The sequence below is a fragment of the Taudactylus pleione genome, unplaced genomic scaffold, assembly GCF_031769625.1.
Source record: "Taudactylus pleione unplaced genomic scaffold, aTauple2 ptg000513l, whole genome shotgun sequence".
Lineage (NCBI taxonomy): Eukaryota > Metazoa > Chordata > Amphibia > Anura > Myobatrachidae > Taudactylus > Taudactylus pleione.
Genome location: NW_028284915.1, coordinates 51051 through 77304, shown reverse-complemented (window position 1 = coordinate 77304; position 26254 = coordinate 51051). Strand labels below are relative to the sequence as shown.

The window sequence follows — 26254 nt, the reverse complement described above, 5'->3', positions numbered from 1 at the left end:
GTGTCTACCCTGTTGCATACCTTTGTGTAATCTGCAATAAGGCATAGTTTCCGTTCAATACCATTTGCGATGTCACAAATAAAGATATTAAAAAGCACTGGTCCAAGTACAGATCCCTGAGGTACTCCACTGGTAACATTTCCCTCTTGAGACTGCACTTCGTTTACTACAACTCTATGTTTCCTATCCTGCAGCCATGATCTTATCCATTCAACTATCTTTGTATCCAATCCCATGCTTTCCAGTTTATTTAACAGTCTGCAATGTGGAAGTGTCAAAAGCCTTGCTAAAGTCTAGATAAGCTATATCGATGCCCCCCCTTTATCTATTTCCTTAGTCACCCAGTCAAAAAAATCAATAAGATTTGTTTGACATGATCTCCCCCCAGTAAATCCATTCTGTTTGGGATCCTGGAAATTGTTGGATTTGAGATAATCTACTACTCTTTCTTTTAAGAGTGTTTCCATCAATTTCCCTACTACTGATGTAAGGCTCACTGGTCGGTAGTTGCTTGCCTCTTCCTTGCTTCCACTTTTGTGCAGTGGGACAACGTTTGCTTTTTCCAGTCCTCTGGAATTACTCCTGTAGCTAGTGACTGGTTGAATAATTCTGTTAATGGTGTTACCAGCACCCTTTTAAGCTCATTTAGTATCCTTGGATGTATCCCATCAGGCCCCATTGATTTATTTACTATAGCTTAGTCTCACAATGTTGAGCTTGCCTATCATTTCTGTGTTCATCACTATGGGGCATATCCAATTGGGCACGAGGTTTAGAGAGTCAAAAATCTTGCGCCCCTCGCACCCAATTTAGAAATACCACGGGTATGCGCACTCCCGATACCCGCGGTATTCAATTTCCAAAATACTGGTCGTGGGATTTTCAGTTCTGAAAACCCACGGCGTGTATTTTTTGCAGAAAAAAACCCCCACCTCTTACCTTACCGGGGGTCTCCAGTAGTCTCTGCGGTTCCCTCCCCTCTCTCTTCTTACTGGAGAGGGGGCTGCTGGGAGTCCCAGGGGCTGGTGGGAGGAGCAAGGGCTGCTGAGAGATGCATTTCTCCCAGTGCCCATTACGGGGGGGCCACAGTGACACCGGCACACACATGCACGCACACACTCATGCACGCACACACTCATACACACTTATATACACCACACACTACCACCTGCTGTAGAAGAGCCGGCTCCCGACGCAGGATGAAGAAGACAGCACTGCCGAAGGTAAGTAATTAAGGACTAATTAAGCTAATTGGGTACTTCCAATTGCTTAATTAGTCCTCAGGGAGTGTGCCGCGGGAGTGTCAGAGCAAGTCCCGGTGATTTTTCCTGAAATCATCGATTTTAGGAAAAATCACGCTTGCTCAGGAGGTGCGCCAAAAAAATACCTCCCAGCGCGTGTTTTAAAACATAACACGCACCTAATAGAATAGCAAAAAACCCGCACCTGCAGGAAAAACCTCACAGGGGCAGGTTTTTTGCTTTTCTCGCAGCCTATTGAATATGCCCCTATGTTTTAGGTTTCCACCAGTCAAGATAGTAGGTAGGTAACAATAAAATGATGCACAATTTCAAAGATTAAATATCATTTTCCCTCTCTAATTCTTTACACTTAGGTGGCTGCAGGTCGTGAATGGTTTATTCATACCATCTATACAGTCCGCTCTAAAGAAAACGCCAATAGAGGCATTGGAAAACGTAGTGTGGATTACCACCATGCTCTGAGTAGTTCTGCAGGAAATAGTGATCAATTATATTTGAAGAGAAACCGGAGAGCAAATGAAGAGGATTCAGCCCTCACACAAGACATAGGCACAGATAAGAACAGAGGAACAAATATCCAGCACATTACTCTTACACACTCCCGTAGAGTCTCTGGCAAGGATACACTCTCTGGAAGTGGGCAGCTTGATAAACCAGCCTTGGAAATTACTGGTCAGGATCCGCAGGGCACTTTGGTGCCGGTCATTGGAGGAACAGTTGCTTTGCTGCTCCTGATTTCCACAACCGTTATTATCGTTGTGCTTTTAAAACATCGAGGATGCTCACAGTCAGATAAAAAGTCTGCATCCGACAGTCACTGTAATAGCCATGAAACTGTAACTACTCAAAATAGCAGCAGTGACAGTTCTGAGGTGTAGAAGAACAGACATGGCTTTTACATACCCTCACGTTTCTTGGTGCTAATACATTTTGATATTATAAAGTCCCTTCAGTACAGCTGCTTTCTCTTACATGTACTAACTTATTTTGAAGCATCAACAGTTATGCAGTGGCTATTGATGAGTGTTGTATAGAACTTTTTGGGGTATTGATCAACCATATTAAAGGGCTTTCATGTCTGAGCAAAACCCTGCAGCTTGTGCCAGCAAGCCACCAGCAGCAACATCCTTCTTATTTTTGGACTTTGTGACAATGATTCTACAGTGGAACAAGTGCATGTCTAGCAGAATTACAAGGTTATGTCAGCTGTATAATGAAAACAAGTAAAATGCGTGCAGCTGGTCACATGACTGAAATGCGTGCAGCTGGTCACATGACTGAAATGCTTGCCGGGAGTACTTCACCCTCTGTTTTAAAGGGTTGTTTACTGCTTAGTTTTGTTCTGTCTACTGTGACAAAATGCAATCATGAAGAAATACAATACATTTAATAAGAACACTGCTTTCAAATGCTTCAGTACAGATTGTGCCTTAAAGCTTGTATGAAGGGATTACAGTACTGTGTATTTTATCCAGTCTTTGCTATTTTTGTTACTGTTACGTGTAACTTTTCTTGTACGTGTTCTGTTTTATTTACTGTTGTTGCCTGAAGTCCTGAACACTTAGGAACAATGGGGAAGAAAAATTGAAATGACTGCATTTTAAATTGTGTTTAGAGAATAAATGCTGCTTTCTGTTTCCCATTTTCAGAAATCTAATGGGCTAGGTCTCCTGTGAGGTGGGAACCTTGTCACACGTGACACCATTAAGTAGGCTCCCCTTCCTTCCCCTTATATGCCTCTCTTTGCCTACCCTAGTGCTCCTGTCAGTCACTCTGGAGTAATTCATGTAGAATGAGTACAAGTCTCTGAAAGAGAGGATTGGACTGGAGAGAGAGAGAGAGGGTGTTCCTCATCTCCCTACCTTCCTCCTCTTATTGTGTCAGTCACCCCATTCGCTCCTGCAGTGAGAGGCCAGTGACCAGAGATACAGGTTGTCAGTATACAAGTGCCGCTATGGATTGTAGAGGGTCAGTGCCCCTGAGAAATCCTGCTCACTTCCACTTTCTTTATGTATCTCAAAATACATGCATACATGATACATGTGCATACATACAAAGGTGCTGCTCATACAGTACCTCATTCCCCCTCTGTCTTCGAGAGTCCCCTCACCAGTTACAAGCAAGCATTCTGCCTATTAAGCCTACAAGAATGACAGCTTTGCAATAGACCTGCCTGACTGTGGCTTTATGAAGCTCACGTAGTACGGAGAAGGCAAAACCTGCATTAAGAGGCCAGTACGGATTCATGTAAAGGGGAGAGAGCCAAAGTATGTCATATACATTATACACCAACAATGTCAATAGCTGAAATTTATGTATAGATACAGTATATTCCCTGTTGTGCACATTGATGGCTCTTTGCATGTGATGTGTGCGGTTATTGTGGAACATACATCAACACAAAGCATGACATACCCATGACCTGCTCCTTTATTATTTGTTTCTTACTTCTCACAAAATACTATTTATGTTTCATATAAATTCTAAAACTGAGGCAACATTGTGTTTAATTTGAGTGACATTTTTATTTGTTTTTGTTTTCTTTTAGATTTTGGTTTATGATCACATATTTATGAACAGTTTGCATTTTGTGCCTCAAGTTTTTTTTTTGAGGTTGATGGAAGAAAACCCTAGCTAAACATATATCTTGTGCTGAGGAACAGAATACTGTCCCTGCCCCCACCCTTCCCACGATTTGGCCATTATTATGTATATATTTTGTGCATTGTAGCAGGTGACCAATATTTATCTAGTAAAACATACTCAACACATTCTCATTATTATTCCTAATAATAATCTTGTTGTAAACATATAGAGTATTCAATTCCATGTTTGTCTTTTGTTAATTACAATCTTTATCTCTTAAAGTAAATAGAAATTAGAAACCATTACTCAAACAAAGCAATATATGCAATTTAGTTTTATTTACTTGAAGCACAATTCTTTTATTAAAGAGACAATGCATACCTCTCACTTGAAAATGCATATTTATGTAAATTAATTATGTCTTAAAAAACAATTAAATACATTTTGTATGACTTATTTATTTGGTTTAAAACTGTTATTGGAGGATAAAGGAGGTGCACCTGTTATTAGAGCAGCGGCCTATGACATGGAGGAACACCAGGCATATTCTTTACTGTGAAGCTGCTAGCTACTGCTCCTCCATACTGGTAATGTGCTCGGAATGCGTAACCATCCCAAAAGAGAAGAGTAGCCCCCTTTCCCCCTGTACTCAGAAGGTAAGAAGCAGGGAGGGTGATGAACTCCTGCCTATGTAATCAGCCTTCATCTCTCTTCTGTATTTAACACTGTTGACTATTCTATCCCAATATTTTAAACCCGGTTTTTAGAATTTTACTGTAGATGCTGCATAAATCTATTCCTATATCTACTGTGGAGCCCAGTATTTGTTTATCTTACATTCACTGTCTGCAAATCTTATATACTGGGTCCTGTATTTTTCTCCTTGCATGCTGACTTAATTAATTTATTATATTGCAATTGCAGCACACAAACTGGAATACATGATTCTGAATCATAAGATGACTAATGATTGTTCAATAAGAACTCAGAAGTAACTTTCATTGGCCCTATTGATCGAATTGTAAAGCGCAATGGAATATGCTTGTCACAAAACGCGCTATACACTGCAGCCGCCGGGTCACTTATCTGGATCCCCACTCCATGATCCGACTCTGTGACAGTCTCCCTCCAGCTGCAGCTTCTTTTCACCTCCTGCAGTCTCCCCATTTCCCATATGCAGCATTCCTTTCAGTGCTGGGCGCAGCCATGATAGTCTGCATCAGGTGACTGTCCATCCACCAACAAGAGACCAGTTTTCTGTCACTTGATTCCTGAAGCCAATCTCTGCTCTACCAGGGGTATATAAGGATTCTCCATGCACACAGCACTTGCCAGTGCAATGTTGTCCTCAGCCTAGCTGTGTGTTCCATTGGTGAGATACAGCAGATTATTTCTATTGATCTCCTGTGCAGATTTCCACTTTGCTGCACCACTGGCTTCTGCACTCCAGTTCCAGCCCAATGATCCTGCACCTGCACCAATAACTAGTACTATCGGTTCCAGTCCAATACCTGATTCCATCAGTTCCAGTCCGATATCCTATATCATCGATTCCAATCCAATCACCAGCACCATTGGTTCCAGTCCGATATCCTGTATCATAGGTTCCAATCCGATAACCAGCACCATCGATTCCAGTAAGATATCTTGTATCATCGGTTTTAATCCGATAACCAGCACCATAGATTCCAGTCCAATACCTAATTCCATCGGTTCCAGTCCTATACCTGACTTCGTCGGTTCCGATCTGGTCCCATTCCGTTGATCCAGCAATCCGGTTCCATTCCAGCTATCCAGCATCTGGCCCCATTCCGGTGCTCCAGTATTCAGATCCAGAGATATTATGAGCTTCTCTACATCTGTGTGCCTCAAACACATATCACCTGTTTCTGTTAAGGCTCCGGCTGTTCCACAAGTGCCTTCAGTCGCCAGTAGCCACATCTTGCTTTCCAGCACACACCAGTGCATCTCATACACTTCACGTTCCTGTCCCAGTCCATAAGCTGAAACAACTTAAGAGCATTCAGTAGCCCCAGACTCCATTCCAGCCCGAGACTCAAATCTGGTTCCATAAACAAATTCAAGCAGAAGCGCGACAATGCTTTTGTTAAAAGAGTGTTAACAAATTAACTTTTTCTTCATCTGATCAAATATAGCACTGTGACAAAAAAGCTAACTGTTTTCATTGAAATATTGCTAAATTCTATTTCTACATGAACATCCCTAAATTCTTCATGTGCTCCTAACATTTTTTTTACCCTTTAACGGCAGCAAACATTAAATTTTTGTGTACCAACTTCTAGTCAATCTACAATCCATCCTGAAATCAGATTTTTACCACCTCAGTTTAGTTACATTGATTTCATTCCTCTCCCATCAGCCACCATATCACTTATAAATGAATTATCCTCATAATCTCCTTTGTTCTTTTCAAACCGTTCTCCTACTGACATCATTTGTTCACTAGCAACTGACATCATTTGTTCACTAGGTTCACTTAAAACCTTCTCTGTGACAGCTCCTTACCTCTGGAAATCCTATTCTGATCCAAAACTATGAATAACATAGATAAATTAAAATTGTGTGGTGCAGGTAGCCAAATTGCTGCCATGTTTACAGTCTCCTAATGATTACATAATACAAAAATATCCTCCCAAAATATTCTGTTACCATTTGTTCAAAACTTTACATCTTCATCTGCTTTTCATATACTGTAGTATACAAGTTTTAAAAAGAAAATGACATGAAATACAAATGCCCTACGCAAATGTTTTTCCTGTCCTGTAACTCCATGCATCACTAAATGTGCCTGAGACCAGGTAAAGACATTGAGACATTTAACCAGAGATGGACTACTGGGCCTGATTCAGACCCGCTCGCGAGCACTATACGCTCGCAAGCGGGTTGATGGTGGCTCAGTCGTGCGCATGCGTGAGACCCAGATAGCGACGGTCAATCCGTCGCTCCGGGTCTCATACCAAAGGGGCGTGCTGTCAATGTTGAGTGGCAGCACGCCCCCTTTGGTGGGCAGGCCGGGGGCGTGGCTGCCCAGACAGGCGTTCCCATAGGAACGTCTACCGTCTGGGGCCGGCCCCACTGACATCACAAGTGATATCAGTGGGAGTGCTTTCGGCTCTGTTTGAGCCAAAAGCACTCTAGGGCTTGCAGCAACGAGACCCTACCGCAAGGGTCTCGTCGCAAGCCCGATGGTCGCGATGGTCTTTACCATCGTGACCATCTTCCTGGCCGCTCGCTATAGCTGTGGGTGGTCACCCACAGCTATGCGAGCGACCAGGAGGCCGCTCTGAAAAACAAGAAGGACGGCCCTGATTCAGAGCAAGCGCTCTGTCAGAGCGTCCGGCTCTGAATCAGGTCCACTGTATGTGCAGAATGCTCAAGGGCAGGATGGTCTCTGCACCTTATTCTTACATATCTGCTCATAGTAAATTGTAAACCACACTAATTATTGTACTGTGAATACCGGATATCTACTGTATACTGTATGTTCAGTCCCCATATTTTGCTCCTCATGCAATTTGCAGTACGCAGAAGTCAAAAAAGGGAAGAGCTGCACTGATGATACTGAGTCTTCATTTGTTTGCATCAGAACAATGATTCTGTAGCATCCCTTAGCTGCTGTTTAATCAAAATGATCCTGGCCATACCTTCCAACTGTCCCACAGAGGGTTGGGAGGTCACTTTCTTTCACTTTCTGCAGAGCCACTTCGATTGGATGCCCACACAATTTCTATCCATGCCCTCCTGCCCCGATATCCCTCAAATTCTTTACTTACTATCCTATCCAATTCTCACCTCTTGGCTAGCTCCTCATGGCTCCCCTCTGCTGACAGCATCATGCAGCCATTACATACACAGTGCTTATGGGAGTCAGAGCACCTGCTTGCATCATGCTAGGGAACATGAGCCACCAGGTCAGGTAAGTGCTGGGCCCTTGATGAAGTGTACCCATGTGGGGTGAATAATGGGCAGTGGCAGCACCTGTATAGCGACCCAGGTAACATCAGTATTTCTACACTTCTGGCAGCCCTGGCAGTTAGCATCTGGTCTGCTGACAATAAGGTGTGTCTGGGCACACCCTGTGCGCAGGTTATGGTATAAAAGATAGGGTATGCGGTCGGGATGCTGATGCTTACATTACCATCGCCAGAATACCAACGCTGGTCAGAATCCCGGCACCGGCATCCCGACCGCCGGGATGCTGAAGGTAACTAACGGGGTTGGGGGGAGGGTTAGGGGTTCGGCACTAGGGGGAGGGTTAGGCACTAAGAGGGAGGGTGCGGGGATGGGGAGGTCAGTTTCAGGCACTAGGGGGGAAGGTTAGCATTAGGCACCGAAGAGGGAGGCTAAGGGTAGGGAGAGGGTTAGCATACTAACCAACAAGTATCAGTATGTTTACCCTGTCAGGATCCTGGCATCAGGATTCTGACCACCAGGATCCCGACTGTCGGTATTTCATACCTATTCCAAAAGATAGACAGTAAAAAGGTTGAAAGTGTCTCTAGATAAACACCAGATGTTAGACAGTCAACAGGGACAAAAGGTCGACATGGAAGACGTTCGACAGGTACAAATGGTCTAAAGTTTGGACCTTTTTTTTTCTAACCATAATCTTCATCATAACTCTCCCCTTGGTGCCTAGCCCTAACCCACCCTCTTGGTGCCTAACCCTCCATCCTAGTGTCTAACCATCCAGGTAAGTGCCTGACCCTTAAAAAATAAAATGTCCATTAACCATTTGTGTGTTGACCTTTTGTACCTGTCGACCTTCTGTCCCTGTCGATCTATAGACTATCAAACATCTGGTGTCTAGACACTGTCGACCTTTTTACTGTCTATCTAAAGTCCGGATAACCTGTGCGCACACTTATACTCAGCAAAGAACCCTTACCTAATTGCTGGAAAGTTAAGTGTGGCCCTCCATTAAAAGTCATTTTCATAATATGACACTCCAAGAAAATAGTTTGGACGCCCTTGCTCTAAATGATTATGTAATGTCTCTAGTAAAGCTTATCGATTTACAAAATTATCTCAGATCCTTCAGATACAAGTTATTTACTTTACCCACTTAAACTGATGGATTAGAATACTGCTATACTTCCCCAAAATTAATATCTTTGAATAATCCAAAAACAATACTAGAGTTACAATTAGCTTTTTTTTATTAATATTGTTTCCCTTACTAGTCGTTTTGGTTCAGATACTTTTGTGTCTTCTAGGATATTCAGATCATTTTTTTTCCTAGTCTAAAGAAACTGGGCACACACTGACAGATACACGGCCAAATTAAGGCCCACATGGGCCTGGAGCTGAAAATGTTCAAGGGCCTATACTGAGAGGGAAAGAGCTGTGAACTGTGCTGTGTGGCTGTGGTCAGAGTCACCTGGGTGTATACACCCCCTAAACTATGACCACAATGTCTCCCTAACCACATAGAAATAGAAAAATTGCATAATTGTTTTTTTTTTTGGGGGGGGGGGGGGGGGGGACTAGAAATACTATTTAAATACTTACAATTTATGGCCAGTTAGGCAGCTGGTAATCATTCTGTCATGTTGATGGGCCTATTTTTATGTGGATGCCTGGAGCTGTAGCACCCTCCGCCCCATTGTTAATCTGGCCCTGGACAGATATATTGGCTGATCAATTGATCGGCCAATATATCTGCTACCCATCGGCCAGTGTGTACCCGCGATATGTCTATGAACTACGTCATTCACAGACATATTGCATTGTCTGTGCTGCACAGCCGATGGACAGATATGGCTACAGATATATTTGTCCATCAGCAAGTGCAGACCGCCCCTTCTCATGCAGCAGCAGCCTCTGGGAGGGGGGACATGCCCCCGACCCACCAGGACCCGCCCCCTTCTACACACTGAACACAGGTGATTGTTGTATGCAGATATACTGTATCTGTTTAGCGTGTACCCAGCATGTTGGATAATATATAGCCCCTAATAAAGCTTTAAGAGAAAACTGGCTGTTTTGATGCTAGTTTCTAGAGAATTTTGTTTTTGTTTTGTAGTATCCCAGATTTTGATCTGTCAGTCTGCTTAAAAAGGAATACAAACATGGACAAAATTGTTGGTACTTTTCTACGAAATAAGAACCCATATTTTTCTCTGAAATAACTTGAAACTGAAAAAATAATTGCCATCCATCATTGATTATTCCACATTTAATAGAAATCAAACTTTTCAATTTGATTTTTGATTCAACATATTTTAAATAAGCAAATGAAAATAACATGGACAAAAATGATGGGACCCGTAACCTAATATTTTGTTGCACAAGTTTTAGAGATAATCAAGAGATTCTGTACTTCTGCACAGGTCGTTTGGCCCCCTTTTCCTGAGCAAACTGCTCCAGCTGTCATGGAGGTGACATCCTATCCAAACTGATACACAAATTTATAAGTTGGACCATTTGGTGCTGCAACCCTATAAACAGCCTGCCAGCCGGATAAAGGCATTTTTCCTGCTGCAGGGAGGCATCAAATGTTGCGGAGTCTGCTTGGGCTAGCTCTATCAGCTTTTTCAATTGTTTTTTTCTTTTTTGGTCAAGGGGGCGCAGTGGGGTCCTTTTCCCAGCTATTTCCAAGACAGTTTATAGGTCACTATCTAGCCATCATTGGTTGGCAAGGAACCTGTGGAATCAATTGTAACCACTCACAAGAAGCCAGATTGGGAAAGCAGCTTTATCTTTTCTGTACAGGATCTTCTTAAAGCTTTCATTCTAAAATATTTAAATGTCCCAACTACTTTGCGTAAGAATTACTATTTGCTGACACTTAAGCCTTGGGATGAAACCGCATCCGATGCTTCGTCCAAGTAGGTGGGTGGTATACAGTCCGACTTGGTTATAGAGGCTTCTTCTCAATTTGAGGTTGAGTCCTCAGGTCCACTTTGTGTCCTGTCAGTGCTGTTCACCAGGCAATGGAAATTCTGGAATCAGTGGTTCAAGATGCATCTCAATTTAAGCATCAATTTTATTTTCCCATTCTCCATGATCTGATTACCCAGACATGGGCACAGCTCAAGGCCGAAACTAGGATTTCTGTTACCCGAGGCAAGGCACTAATTTGGTACTCCCCTCTTGTTTTGATATTATTGATTATCTTACTGCCCCCCGAACCCCTTTTCTATATTTATTATAACTTTACCTGCCCATTAATAACGGCACAGAAAAACCCTCTCACCTCACAGCCCCCTCACACCACACCTCTTTACACCACAGTTCCCTCCCTGCACAGCCCCTCTCCTCTGCCCGCCACCTTACCTGGCGGCTCCTGCACAGCGGGGGACTGGTGGTGGCGGCACCGTGAAGCTCTAAGCTTAACGGACAGGCTGGCACTGGCTGCCCGCCCCAGCACCGCAGGCGTCCTTACAGCTCCTCGGTGCAGGCCAGGGTACTGTGTGAATGGACTGGGAGAGACATCATGATATCTCTCCCAGTCCCAAGAGACACTGCAGGGGGAGGGGGCGGTCCAAAAGGGGCAGGCAGCAAGCTGTCTGCTGCAATGTGCAATGCTAGCATTTCGTTCAGTAGAGAAGGAGCCGGGCGCACCGCTACTGTCAATTAAGACACCTGACCGAACATCAGCGCTCCCTACAACCAGAACGTGACCCCCAAGGCCCCCCCCCTATTTGCACCCCTGCTCACCTGGACTGTAAGTTCTTGGAGCCTGCAGATTTATGGCTAATTTTCCCTTCCCCAGAGAGGGTATGGCTAAGTGGGATTCTCCTCTGCTTATGGATGCATCCAAGGTTATCCAATGCCACAACTGTTCCAATTCCTGGTGCTGCATCTCATAAAGATAGTGCTGATAAGTGAGTGGGTAGCATTCTTGTCACTACATGGCTTATGCATTGTTGATTAAGGCTCTAGGTAAGTGGATGCTTGACCTGTCAGAAGGTTTCACATAGGGAAGAGAAGAGAGAAAGACTCTTTGTTGGTGGACTATTTTTATTAAATCTATCTGTCCGATCTCACACACACTGGTCTCGGGGGATTGTATAATGATAACATTTCTCTTGACAGTTTCTATAAACATATGTGGTATATAACCTTGTTTTACTTTCAGACACTTATGTTGGGTACAGACTGGCAGATATATTGGCCAATATATCGGGTGCCCGTCGACCAGTGTGTACCAGCGATTTGTCTGTGAACGACGTTGTGGAGATAGCATAGCATTTAATCTCACATGTCATTTCCACACATCCATTGATTGAAGAGTATATGGTATTCAGACACCACTGAGGAGGTATAATACAATTTTTAAAAATAGATATATATGAGAGACTCAATTATCCTCAGTGTAACATGTGTTATTGTCAATAGTAACCACATATAGGAAACAACATTTGTATACAATAGCAAATATGGAAATGCAAAAACGTGTTTAGACATAAATATCTCTCCCACTACACCTGCCTCGTTGTCAATGGTACCAGCATATAACAGACATAGGGCCTGATTCAGACCCGCTGGCGAGCGCACAGCGCTCGCCAGCGGGTCGATGGTCCGCCACTGCGCATGCGCGAGACCCGGCTAGCGACAGGCGCTCCGTCGCTACGGGTCTCGCACCAAAGCAGGGCAGCTGCCGTTTGGGGGCGGCCCCACTGACATCAGGAGTGATGTCAGTGGTGAACTTCCGGGTCTATTAGAGTCGAAAGCTCTCTGGGGCTTGCGGGAACGAGACCCTACCACAAGGGTCTCGTCGCAAGCCTCGATGGTCATGACCATCGCGACCATCACCTGGCCGCTCGCTAAAGCTGTGAGTGGTCACCCACAGCAAAGCGAGCGGCCAGGAGGACGTCTTTAAAAAAAAACAGGGATGCCCTGATTCAGAGCGAGCGCTCTTAAAGAGCATCCGGCTCTGAATCAGGCCCAAAGGGCGGTATCCAATTATCCCTGAACATTGTTGGGGTATTAATGGATCACTGCGATCGAATAGAACGCAATAAGAGGATATATATCTACGAAAATACATAGGGTACGCGATTAGCGTGCAGACCTATGTGTTTTCGCCTTTTTTGGGGGTGAAAAAACAGCACTTATCATAGATTATTTTTCGGGACACATCAGGTCCCGAAAATATCCACGCTAAGTGCCGGCGTCAGGCGGCACTTCGGGGCTAATAGGAAAGCACTGCCACAATCAATTAGAAGCGCTACTTTAGCGCTACTACTTGGATATCGCCCATGGTGACATTTATAAAAGAGCACTTAATTAGCTGTATAGACAGCTGATTTTTTTCTGATAATAAAGTAATCACATATATCAAACATCAATAACAGGTATAGAGAAGCAGGAAAGTTTGAGAAAATTCAGTATGAGAGGATACCTTGCACAGTTGTCAGTAGTAACAGCATATATCAGATAATAGCATTTCATGCCAGACTTTTATATAAAAGAACACACCGTTAGCTGTTAGACAACAGATTCTAACTGTCGCCCTGCGCTGCACCCCAGCGTCCAGTGTACGCAGTTCAGCATGCCACCGCTTGTGTCATACAGGCGGCACAGGCCGCACTCCAGAGTCCAGCGTACCACCGCTTGTGTCAACCTGTCGGCACAGGCCACTGCCGCAACAAGGCCCAAAGGCTGCATCACATTCTACGGCCCTAAGGCCCCAGCCTGCCAAGGCTGCTACACGGCCCAAAGGCCGCATCTTGTTCTAAGGCCCTCAGGCCACAGCCCGCCAAGGCTGCTACACGTCCCAAAGGCCACATCACATTCTACGGCCCTCAGGCCACAGCCTGCCAAGGCTACTACACAGCCCAAAGGCCGCATCTTGTTCTATGGCCCAAAGGCCACAGCCTGCTAAGGCTGCGACACGGCCCAAAGGCCGCATCACCTTCTACGGCCCACAGGCCACCAGCAGCCCTCAAGGCTGCGCCATAGCCGCAACTAGCCAAGTATATCAGCCTACAAGGCTGTAGCAAGACTTTATTATACCTCAGAGCATAACAGCTTCCTGACTAAACCTCCGATTCCTAACACTATCTAATAACAAGGTACCAACTCATGCCATATTTTTATATAACAAAACACAATTAGCTATTAGACAGTAGATTACTGATTGCATAATCTCGTGTTGTTGTCAATAGTTAGCATAGCATTTAAACTCACCTATCAAGGCCAAACATCCATTGATTGAAGAGTATATAGTAATCTGATGCCACTGAGTAGGTATAATTACTTTTTTTCAAAATAGTAGATATGAGAGCCTGACAGTCTTCCTCACTGTAACATGTATTGTTGGCAATAGTAACCACATACATCAAACATCATTTGTATACAATAGCAGATATGGGAATGCAAAAACTTGTTTAGAGGTAAATTTCTCTCCTACTGTTCCAGTGTCGTTGTCAATGGTAACAGCATATAACAGACATAGTGGACCTGATTCAGCAAGGAATGCAAGTGTGCGCATGCACTCACCCAGTCGCTGCGAGAATATGCTAATAAATGCATACGCACGGCAATCGCAGCAGAATAAGCAGACGCCCAGCATTACATAATACCACCCACTTCCCTTTACTAGCTTCCTCTATACCTGGCAAGACAGCGGAAACATCGGTAACATCGAGAACCATCGGACCCATACGCACAATAGTGGTTGATCTGACCCTCCCGCAGACATAGCGAGACTCCCTGTGTGCAACTAGACCTAAGGCTGCGTCCGCCGCCGTAAGGGCTTAACTATGCACGCTCCTGAAACACCGCCCAAACGCACAGGCACGCCTGTGTTTGCCTGACCACTCCCCCGCCACCACCCACAAACGGCACTTCCTGTCAATCACTTGTCGCTGGGGCTGCGGACTCCCTGCATACGCACACGCCATCGCACTGGCCAGTTCGCGCACGCGCTTTGCGATGCATACGCATGCGCAGAGCAAAACCATTGACCAATTGCGTGCATCTGCATTCGTGCATTCCTTGCTGAATCAGGCCCAGTGACATTTATAACAAATCCTTTATAAAAGAGCACTTAATTAGCTGTATAGACAGCAAATTGATATATGTGGTTACTTTATTATCAGAAAACAAACATCAATAACAGGTATAGAGAAGCAGGAAAGTATTTCTGGGTACACACTGGCCGATATATTGGCCGAACAATTGATCAGCCAATATAACTGCTGGCTGTCGGTCAGCGTGTACAGACGATACATCTGTGTACCACGTCGTTCACAGACATATCGCATTGGCTGTGCTGCACAGCCGATGGACAGATATGCCTGCAAGAAAAACAGGGGGCGCGTACAAGCTATGAACAATTAGATTTCAATAATTGTGCCTGAACTCTTTCCCCTTCTTTTTCTGGGGTTTCTCTCCACTTGATAATCTGGAGGAGCTGACTACCCCCATGTGTTTGGTGCCTATATTTACTTCTTTTTTCTATTTAGATATATCTGCAGACATATCTGTCTATCTGCAGACATATCCTCCATCCTACGACGGAGGTCACAGTGCTGGGATCACCATCGCGACCATCAGTAGTCGCGATGGTGGTTGGCAGCGGGCAGCCGGCCAGCTGAATAAGCCTCAGCTTACCCAGGCTGGCCGGCTTGCGAGCCCAGCAGACAGCGTCCGTCCACGCATTCTCTGGGTTGGCCACTACCGGAAAACGGGGAAGACACATCCTGTTTCCATTAACGCCAACCACATTCGCACTGCCCCTTATAAGCCTCTGCTTGTCAATCAGGCAGAGGCATTCAAGGGCTAGCGTGCGTGTTAGCAGGAGCCATTGGAATGGGCCCTGCCCATGCGCAGATACCGATAAGAGATTTTATTAGCTTATATGAGAAACGGATGATCATCTTATTAACTTTACACAGGTGTTTAAGATTTCCCTAATTGGAGGGGTATATAAGGAGCCTCAGTGAAACGGGTTAAGCGATTGGACATTTAAACAAACCTAAACGGATTTCGGATATGACCCTTGGATGTGTGGACTTACACATTGTTTCCGGACTTTATTGCCTCGCACGGATTTTGTGATACAGCTTCAAATGGATCTCGAATACAGCTCCATTGCATGCGGATCTACACTAGGAGGACTGTGTATTGTTCCTGCAAAAAGCCACTTGGTAATTATTTGCTGCACATGATCTAAATCATTTGAGAGCAAGTCCTTATTATTACAACTGTTAAACAAAAGGTCAGAAACCATTTTATGTGATAATATATATGTCCATACAATAGCTCCTTTTTTATATTAATTTTTTATGCAATAAATGTGAAATTTTATAGAATGATACATCCGTTTCTCAGTTTCTATTATTTATATTAATTACATAAATTAGCGCTGGTTTCTATATATTTCCAGTTAGAACCCCACCTGGTATGACTTTTATATTATACCTGTATATAGCTATATAGCTTTTAAGAGATGCGCGGGTTTGGTTTTATTCGGTTCTTATTGCCAAATTAGCGCAAGTTCAGATTATTTCGAATTTATCGTATTGGATATCCAAAACACGTGAGAGCCAGATAGCCAATATGATGCAGTTTTTAAAATCTCAACCTATCCGAGTAAATCAGAGTAAAACCGAACCGTTCATTTCTAGTTTAAATACTACTTATGTGGTAATTGTCTACACCACAGGTTCTCAAACTTGGTCCCCAGGACCCCAAACAGTGCGTGTTTTCCAGGTCTACTCACAGAATCGCAAGTAAAATAATTTGCCCCACCTGTGGATTTTAAAATATGTCACACATGGTGTTGTCAACAGCCCCGAGTTCCAGAATATTTATAGGAAGAGCCTCCTGCTGTGACCAATAGCCCTGGTAGTGCTGATCCAAAACCACCGCCCCCCAGTCCCGAAGACTGGCATATGTCATTAGAAGGACCCAGTCCCCAATTCCAAAATGCAGACCCGCCAAGAGATGGCTGGACTGTAGCCACCATAGGAGGGAAAGGTGCGTCTTGGGAGGCAGACAAACTAAGCTATGCATGTGAAGGTGAGATCCTGATGACTGACACAGGAGATCCAGTTGAAAGGTCAGAGAGTGAAAACAACCAAACTCTAAGGCTGGGTACACACGTAAAGATTTTCTGTCCAACCATCCAACTAGTTGATTGGTTGGAATGAAAATCTGGTAACGTATGGGAGTAAATGATGATCAGCAATTTGCTCCTAAATACCAGAAAACAGATTAAAATTGTCGTCAGACAAATTTGTTAATTGTTTGATCTAAACAATTTGTTCAAACAACAATTTTTGTCCATTTTCCGGTGTTTGGGAGCAAATTGCTGATTGTCATTTGCTTTCATACCTTACCATATTTTCATTCCAACCAATCAACAAGTTGGATGGTTGGACAGAAAATCTTTACGTGTGTACCCATCCTAAGGCTTCGAAAGCCACTACCATCTTTCCTAGCAGACGGATGCAAAGATGCACAGACAACCACTGAGGTTGGAGGACAAATCATACTAATGCTTGTATTGCCTAGGATCTTTCTTCTGGCAGAAACCCCTTCTGTACCGTGGTGTCCAAAATCATCCCTAGAAACTGGAGGCATTGAGAAAGAACCAAACAGAAAGTTGATAATCCAACAGTGTTGCAACCAAAGGTGGTAAGTGGAATAAACAGCCTGAAGAAATTTTTCCGGCGACGGAGCCTTGGCCATATCTTCCAGGTGCCCAAGATGGCTGCCTCACCTTTTACATGCTCCTGAACATCTCCATAAAACAGCTTAAAATTCTACAAAAGTGACATCAGAAGCACAAGAAATATCCAAGGACTTACCTTTAACTTGTACTGCACTACACGAACATCTCTCCAAAATCAACGGATTGCATTCCTGCACTGAGATTCACATAGAATTGGATTGAAACGTCTACCTTCTCCACTAGAACTGAGACTGGCATTACCTCTGCCGTGGACACCCCAGAGCAAGGCACTGTGGAATTCAAATTATCTTTGGCTCCAGCTCCCCCCTATGACATCATTCACCTCTGTTCTCTTCTCAGCAAATAACTGATTTCTTGCATTAATAATCTAAAATACAGTATCCCCAGTCTCTGAAATCCGGAGGTCTGGTCATTTTAAAACACAGGATCCCATTTTTTTTTTCCCTGCAGACATGTTATCTTTACCCTTACACAGAATATCCACTTCAAAAGGAGTCTCACACTGGGATTTTCACACCTTTACAATAGGAATGGCTTCTAACAACTTTCCACAAGCCTGCTTTGCCCTGGATTAATTTTGAAGTGTGACTAAATACCTTTTGTACAAGAAAGAAGCAACTGGACATAGAAAATAGCCAAATTAAATTAGACTGCTCATGAATCCCATTATAACTTCTGGATCACACAGAGTTGAGACAACAGAAAAATAATATTATAAAAATATAATGCTTGATCTTCTCATATCATCAATGTATTTTTACACTTCCAGCTTTATGCTTTCACTCCGCCCACCACGAGCAGCAGTTCCTATTGATCCAGCACAGGCTTCCATTCTTAAATCCCTTGACATTTTCAAAAAACTCAACGGGGCAGTCGTGGGAAGCGAGGACAAAAGTCTCTTATCAGCTCTAACCACGTAAGTTCCTTGCCTTCAGGCTCGCCAGTTTCATATAGGAGACCAATAGAAGTGGTACCTATCAAACGGCCCTGTGCTTGGAAGAACAGACTTGTAAACTCTCGCTCTGTGACTGACATCCCCAGAGCCCCAACACTAAATATAAAGAAAACTACAGGCACTCTGGTATGCCCAATCAGGTCCGTCCTTTGTAATGCCCGATCTGCTACAATTGCTGACCTTATTGAATCTTCAGATCTTGCCTTTATTACAGAGACTTGGCTAGACGAAAATGCAGCTCCTATTTTGGAAGCTGCAGTTCCAACCAATTACTATGTCATTCACAACCCAAGACTTAACCGCAGGGGAAGGGGAGTGGCAATCTGCTTTAAAAAAGAACTTAAACTTAGGGTCCAACCAATGGAAATTACTCACTCATTTGAGTGCATTGCTGCTCGGAGTTCTACAGACTTAGGATTCAGAGTACATTTACTGCCCCCCTGGAGATGGAAAGATATTTCTACAAGAATTTGTAGATATTGTTGCTGGACTAGTTCTGGAGCATCAAAGATGGCTGATCCTTGGGGATTTCAATACATGGGTTGATGATGAGCTCTCTCACCTTGGCCAAGATCTCCTGTGCACAATGAATGCTCTGGGCCTCACACAATTCATTCCTTCAGCTACTCATATAAGTGGTCATACTCTTGATCTTGTCTTCCAGATTGGATTAGAAGTCTCTGACCTAAATATAAACCCAGTCATGTGGTCAGACCACCACTCAATTCGCTTCTCAGTTGCAACCCCTCAATATAGAACTTTACACATGGAGTTGACAAGGTATCGTCCAAGGAGGGGCATGATCCCCCAGGCTTTTGCAGCAAACCTGGATCTTTGCGGTAATGGGGGCCTGTGAAGATCCTTGTTCTCTAGTCCACTACTATAACAGAGATGTGACAACTGCAATGGATATGATCGCCCCTGTGCGTATACGACCCCGCATACCACACCATCAACCCCTTGGTTTGACAATAGTGTTAGTGAACTCAAGAAAAGGGGGGCGTAGACTTGAAAGACAATGGAGGAAGACTAACCTGGTAAAGGATAAGTTAACACTAATCAAACATAATAGAGAATATGAATCAACAATAACCCGTAAGAAAACAGAGTTCCTTTCATATGAGATCAAGGCAGCAAACAATAGGCCAGCTCAGCTTTTCCGTACAGTGGAGATGCTTTTGCAAACCAGCATACCTGCAGCTTGATGAAACCAAACAGAAAGTCCAGATGCAATGACTTTGCAAAATTCTTTGCAGATAAAGTATCTTCCATCCGGGCTGGAATCCCCACAGTGTCATCAAAGGATTGCAAAACTACCAAGCCTGCAAAAGGTAAGCCACCTGTCTCCCTGGAACAGTTTTGACATAATTGCCAAAATTATCAGAATGTTGCGACCCACCACCTGTGATCTGGACCCTGCTTCAACTAACTTTCTCTTAGGGTGTATGGACATGACTGGCCCTGTAATTGCAAAAATAGTTCAATGCTCTTTGCAAACAGGCATTTTTCCAGAACCACTAAAGGAAGCAATTGTTAGACCACTTCTTAAAAAACCTAATTTAGACCCCGACTGCATGACCAACTATAGACCAGTATCAAACCTTCCTTTTCTAGGAAAAGTCATTGAGAAAGTAGTGGCAATGCAACTGGAAAACCGGCTGTCTACCCGTGATATTTATGATCCATTCCAGTTAGGATTCAGGAGAAGACATAGCACTGAAACAGCTCTGGTATGTGTGCTTAATGATCTTCTGATGGCAAGAGACAGAGGTGATTGTTCAATCTTAATCCTTCTGGATCTTTCAGCAGCATTTGATACTGTGGACCACGGGATTGTAATTGAGCGCCTGAAAAATTGCTGTGGACTGGATGGCACAGTCCTTCGCTGGTTCAAATCATTTCTGACCGGCAGGTCACAGAGTTTATTCTGGAGTAAACTCTACATCACCAGTGCCACTTCCATGCGGTGTCCCACAGGGTTCTATATAGTATCTCCCATGCTTTTTGCTGTATACATGCTACCATTGGGTGTAATAATCAGACGTCATGGCCTGGTGTACCACTGCTATGCAGATGATACACAACTATATCTGTCCTTTGCTCCAGGTACAAAGGACCCCATAACAACCCTAAATGACTGCCTGAGCTTTAGGAGTGGATGAGTGCCAGTTGGCTGCGACTGAACCCTGATCCTTATGATAGGTCACAAATCAGGGCTACAGCATAGCCAACCAACAGGACTTAGTCTTGGGGGATCAGAATTCCAAAACACTGAACATGTGCAGAATGTTGTCCTGGATAGTGGCTTGACACTTAAACATCAGGTATCAGCCACAAGTCAAATCCTCATTCTTTCATCTGAGGAACATTGCCAGAATCAAGCACTTAATTCCCTCAGAAGTTCTGCCTAAAGTCATACATGCATTTATATCATCACGCCTAAACTACTGCAACGCCCTCTACCTAGGACTCCCAGCAAAAGAATTGCACCGCTTGCAGATGATGCAAAACGCAGCCGCCAGGCTATTAGCCAACCAGCCCCGTTCCAGCCACATAACACCCACTCTCTACTCCCTTCACTGGCTGCCTGTCAGATGGCGAATTGTTTTCAAGATTGAATTACTAACTTACAAAGCCCTACATGACCATGGACCAAGGTACATAAAGCAGCTTCTGATTCTGTACCGTTCCACACGAGTACTGCGATCCGTTGACGAAGGGCTATTAACAGTACCTAGAATCTCCCGGAATTCGTCTGGGGGTCGAGCTTTCAGTTTTGGGGCTCCAACCTTATGGAACTCACTTCCCCTCTCAGCTCGAGAGGCCTCCACTCTAGAATCCTTCAAAAATAGACTCAAGACTTACCTCTTCACCCAAGCATTTCATTAATGTCCCTTGTTTAAGCTTATTTTGTACTGTAAAGGCAAATGTAAAGCACTTTGAGTCCTTTAGGAGAAGAGCACTATATAACTAAAATTATTATTATTATTGAGAAGATAGTCTAAATACGGAACAATTGTTAGTGAAGATTCAACAGAATCCCTCTTTGCGCTGATGAAAAGGAACTGGTACCAAAAGCTCCACCTCTAGAAGTTTTGCGATAGCTTGTTGCAACACCCGCGCCTTCACCTGAGGAAGGGAGACCTGTCCTGAAGAATCGAAGAGTGAAAACAGGAGATATGGTAAGAACTTACCTTTGTTATCTCCGTTTCTACGAAGTCCTTAGGGTCCACAGGGATACCTTGGGATAAAGGTCTTGGCTCCAGCCATGGGCACCACAGAGTTAAAAGATGTCCTCCCAGGATGCACCGGGCCCCCTCCTATACCCCGCCCCTAGGCCAAGGCACCTCAGTTTTAGTATCAAGCCATAGGCCGGGAGAGAGGAAAAAGGAAGAAGAAAGTCTGGAACACACAAGATTCACATTCTCATAGAAAAGGGAGATAGAAACTGGTGACCAGAACAACACCCTACGGAAGCACAGGGCATGCGCCCTGTGGACCCTAAGGACTTCGTAGAAATGGAGATAACAAAGGGGATACCTTGGGGATGTCCCAAAGCAGTATCCTTCAAGGGAGGGGACGCTCCTGTGCTGAGAAGAATCCGCTGCCCGAAGGAAGCATCCTGAGAAGCAAATGTGTCAAAGGCGTAATGTTTGACGAAAGTATGGACAGAGGACCACGTGGCCGCCTTACAAAGCTGAAGAGCTGATGCGCCACGTCGAGCTGCCCACGAAGGTCCCACAGATCTTGTAGAATGAGCTTTCACAGAGGGTGGCACTGGAAGTCCCTCATGAGTGTATGCTTCAGAGATCGCCATGCAGATCCAGCATGCTAAAGTCTGTTTATTGGCAGGCCAACCCCTCTTATGAAATCCATATAGGACAAACAAAGAGTCCGATTTTCTCAAAGAACTGGTACGGTCCACGTAAATCCGCAGAGCCTGTACCACATCCAAAGAAGCCTCACCAGCTGTGAGATCAGATGAATTAAAAGCTGGAACCACAATTTCCTCGTTAATGTGGAAACTAGACACCACTTTAGGAAGGAATTCGGGACGGGTACGAAGTACCGCCCTATCCGAATGAAAAATTAGAAAAGGGGGGCGACACGAAAGAGCCCCCAAATCCGACACCCTTCTGGCTGAAGCAATAGCCAAAAGGAACGCTGTTTTTGCAGTAAGCCATTTCAGATCCACAGAACCCAGAGGTTCAAATGGAGGATCCTGTAGCGCCTTCAGGACCACAGCCAGATCCCAAGGAGCTACCGGATGGACATAGGGAGGCTGGATGCGAAGGACACCCTGCATAAAGGTACGAATATCAGGCCGCGTAGCAATCCTTCGTTGAAACAAAACCGACAGGGCAGAAACATGCACCTTCAGTGAAGCAAGGCGTAGACCTAAATCCAAGCCTGCCTGAAGGAAAGCCAATACTCTCGAGATTCTAAACTCGCGAGGATCGTACGCTTTAGGGCGACACCACTCAAAATAGGTATGCCACACCCTGTGGTAAATTCTAGCTGAAGCCGGCTTATGAGCATGTAACATGGTATTGACCACCGCTCTAGAGAAACCCTTGGACCTCAAGAGGGAAGCCTCAAGAGCCACGCCGTCAAAGATAGCTAACTCAGGTCCGGGTAGAGACAAGGACCCTGAGACAATAGGTCCGGCCTCTGAGGTAACAGCCAAGGAGTGTCGATGGATAGACACTGGAGATCCGAGTACCAACTCCTTCTGTGCCACGCAGGGGCCACCAGAAGGATCTTGCCTCCTTCCTGCCTGAACTTTCGAATTACTTGAGGCAGCAGGGAGAATGGAGGAAACAGGTACGCGAATTGGAAGTTCCATCGTGCCGACAGAGCGTCCACCAGGAGAGCTCCTGCGTCTCTTGTTCGGGATCCGTACGCCCACAGCTTGCGGTTGTGTCTGGAGGCCATGAGGTCTAGTTCGGGAACACCCCACTTGTCCACCAGGAGTTGGAACACCTCCTGATGAAGAGACCATTCTCCCGGGTGTACATCGTGGCGGCTGAGGAAGTCCGCCTCCCAGTTGAGCACACCCAGAATGAAGACGGCCGAAATGGCCGGAAGATTGCCTTCTGCCCAAGTCAGAATGCGGGACACCTCCCGTAGAGCCGCTTGGCTTCGAGTTCCTCCCTGACGATTAAGGTAAGCCACCGTTGTGGCGTTGTCTGACTGAACCTGCACAGGTTTCCCCAGCAGGAACGGTCTTGCATGCTGCAGCGCCCTGAACACTGCTCGAATTTCCAATATATTGATTGGCAGGTCCGATTCCTCTGACGTCCACCGTCCCTGGAAGACGTGTGGGTCTGTCCCAGCGCCCCAGCCGAGAAGGCAGGCATCCGTTGTTAGAAGGAACCAATCCGAAATCCAAAACGGACGTCCCTTGCTGAGATGAGACTTTTGTAACCACCACGTTGAAGACAGGCGCACTTCCGGAGTGAGCCTGATCATCTGTGTCTTTATTCGACGAGGATTTCTGTCCCATCTGGACAGGATCAACATTTGTAGAGGCCTGGAATGGAACTGGGCATACTCCACCATGTCGAACGTTTACACCATGGAACCCAGTAACTTCATCGCTGAGAGTAGAGACACTCGGCGACTGCTTAGAACATTGCGTATCTTGGACTGCAACAGGGCTATCTTTTCCTCCGTCAAGAAGATCCTCTGTTGCCGAGAGTCCAACAATGCCCCGAGATGGACCATTCTCTGAGAAGGAATTAGAGAGGACTTCTTCCAATTCACTATCCAGCCGTGAGCCTGCAATACAGATATTGTCAGTTGTAGATGGCTGCAAAGGACTTGTGGTGACCCTGCCAACAACAGAAGGTCGTCCAAGTAAGGTAACAGGCGAACTCCCTGCAACCGCAGGTGTGCCGCCATAACCGCCATTACTTTTGTGAACACCCGAGGAGCCGTGGAAAGGCCAAACGGTAGAGCCTGAAACTGGTAATGGAGGTCCGACACTGTAAATCTGAGGTAACGCTGATGAGCCCTGGCAATGGGGATATGCAGGTAAGCATCCTGAATATCCAGGGACACCATAAAATCCCCAGGTTGCATAGCTAAAACAATAGAATGCAGAGTCTCCATTCGGAACCGAGGGACCCTTAAAAACTTGTTCAGGGACTTGAGGTTCAGTATAGGTCGGTATGATCCATTTGGTTTTTGAACCAGAAAAAGGTTGGAGTAATATCCGGTCCCTCTCAGGGATAACGGAACAGGTTCTATTACTCCCATCTGAAGCATAGAACGCACCGACTCTTGGATCGCTAGAGCCTTCATTGGATCTGAAGGACGTGCTGTTACAAAGAACTGATGAGGAGGCCTTCTGCGGAAGGAGAGGGCATATCTCTGAGATACCACCTCCCTTACCCAAGTGTTTGTGGTGGTTTTGAACCAACACTGGGCGTATTGCAGAAGTCGGCCTCCCACCTTGGGATCCCCCAAGGGGAGGCCCAACCCGTCAGGCTGATGGTTTGTCGTCCGGCTTGGCAGCTGGACTTCTGGTACTCCAAACTTGCTTCTTGGTCTTAGCGGTCTTTTTGGGACCTGAAGGTCTCGGAAAAGACTGAACCCTAGGTTTTCCCGGAGGGCGATAGGGCCGAAAGGACGGATTTTTAGACCCAGACAGAGTCGGGGCTGAGGGTAGACATGCAGATTTGGCAGCCGCCAACGTGTCCACTATTTTGTCCAAAGCTGGTCCAAACAGGACCTGCCCATTGTAGGGTAAGCATTCCAAGCCTTTCTTGGATTCAGCGTCCGCCCTCCACGAACGTAATCACAAGGAGCGTCGAGCGGCCACAGCCGCCGCAGAAATCCTAGAAGTAAGGAGGCTCAAGTCCAAAGCTGCTTCGTTAATGTACATAGCGGAATCCCGAAGGTTACCCACTAACAGAACCTGTTCGCTGGTACCATCAGAAGCAAATGACGCTTCCAAAGCGTCCGCCCACCTTTCCATAGCCTCGGCCACCCAGCAGACAGCCATAGCTGGTCTAGATGCTCCTCCAGCAAGGGAATAGATAGACTTTAGGCACACCTCCACTTTACGGTCTGTAGTATCCGTCAGAGAAGACAGACGGCATAGGCAAAGTTGCGCTTTTTACTAAGCGCGTCACGTGAGAATCCACCTGAGGAGACTCCCATTTAGTGAAGTAATCTTCCGCAAAGGGATATGTACGAGCCAAATGCTTGTGAGGTTGAAACCTTTTTCCTGGATATTTCCAGGCCTCCACCATGTGATCAACTAGCTGACTAGATAGAGGGAATACTGCTGCAGCTCCTTTAACCTCTTTAAAATAAGCATGAGTAGGCGCTGCCGGTAAGTTGTCGTCAGTAATTACCATGGCCGCACGGACTGCCCGTATGAGGCCTGGAATGTAAATACTAGACTTAGCCTCTGATCCTACTTGAGGAGTGTCAGTGTCCGAAAAATCTACAATTTCGCCCTCATCGGACGAGCCGTCATCTTCATCATCCTGAGCAGATGGATATGACACTAACGGTCTATTAGCAGGTCCAGGTTGATCCTGCTGAGAGCCCCGCACCCCAGAATCAGACAAACCTGGGTCAGCCTGATTAAGGACCTGTTGCGGGGGGCACTGCATTACTATCGGTCCTGGAACTCCCAGAACAGGAGGCGGGACTACCGCCTGCTGTGCAAACCCCAATTGTGGAAACTTAGGAGGGGCTGCAAGCCTATTTACAAGAACCATCAGGGCTTGTGCAAAACAAGCCCAAGGTGGCTCCTGAGAGGTG

At 45.3% G+C, this 26254-nt stretch overlaps 1 protein-coding gene across 1 annotated transcript in view; it reads left to right on the top strand.

Moving 5' to 3' along the window:
• LOC148501566 (FRAS1-related extracellular matrix protein 2-like) overlaps positions 1 to 4182 on the top strand; it is a 92245-nt gene extending 88063 nt beyond the window's left edge. Inside the window, exon 24 of the mRNA XM_088450266.1 lies at positions 1616 to 4182. Coding sequence (XP_088306392.1) covers positions 1616 to 2140 — 525 coding nt within the window. The 3' untranslated portion in view covers positions 2141 to 4182. The remainder of the gene's footprint in view (positions 1 to 1615) is intronic.
• Positions 4183 to 26254: the final 22072 nt, after the last annotated feature.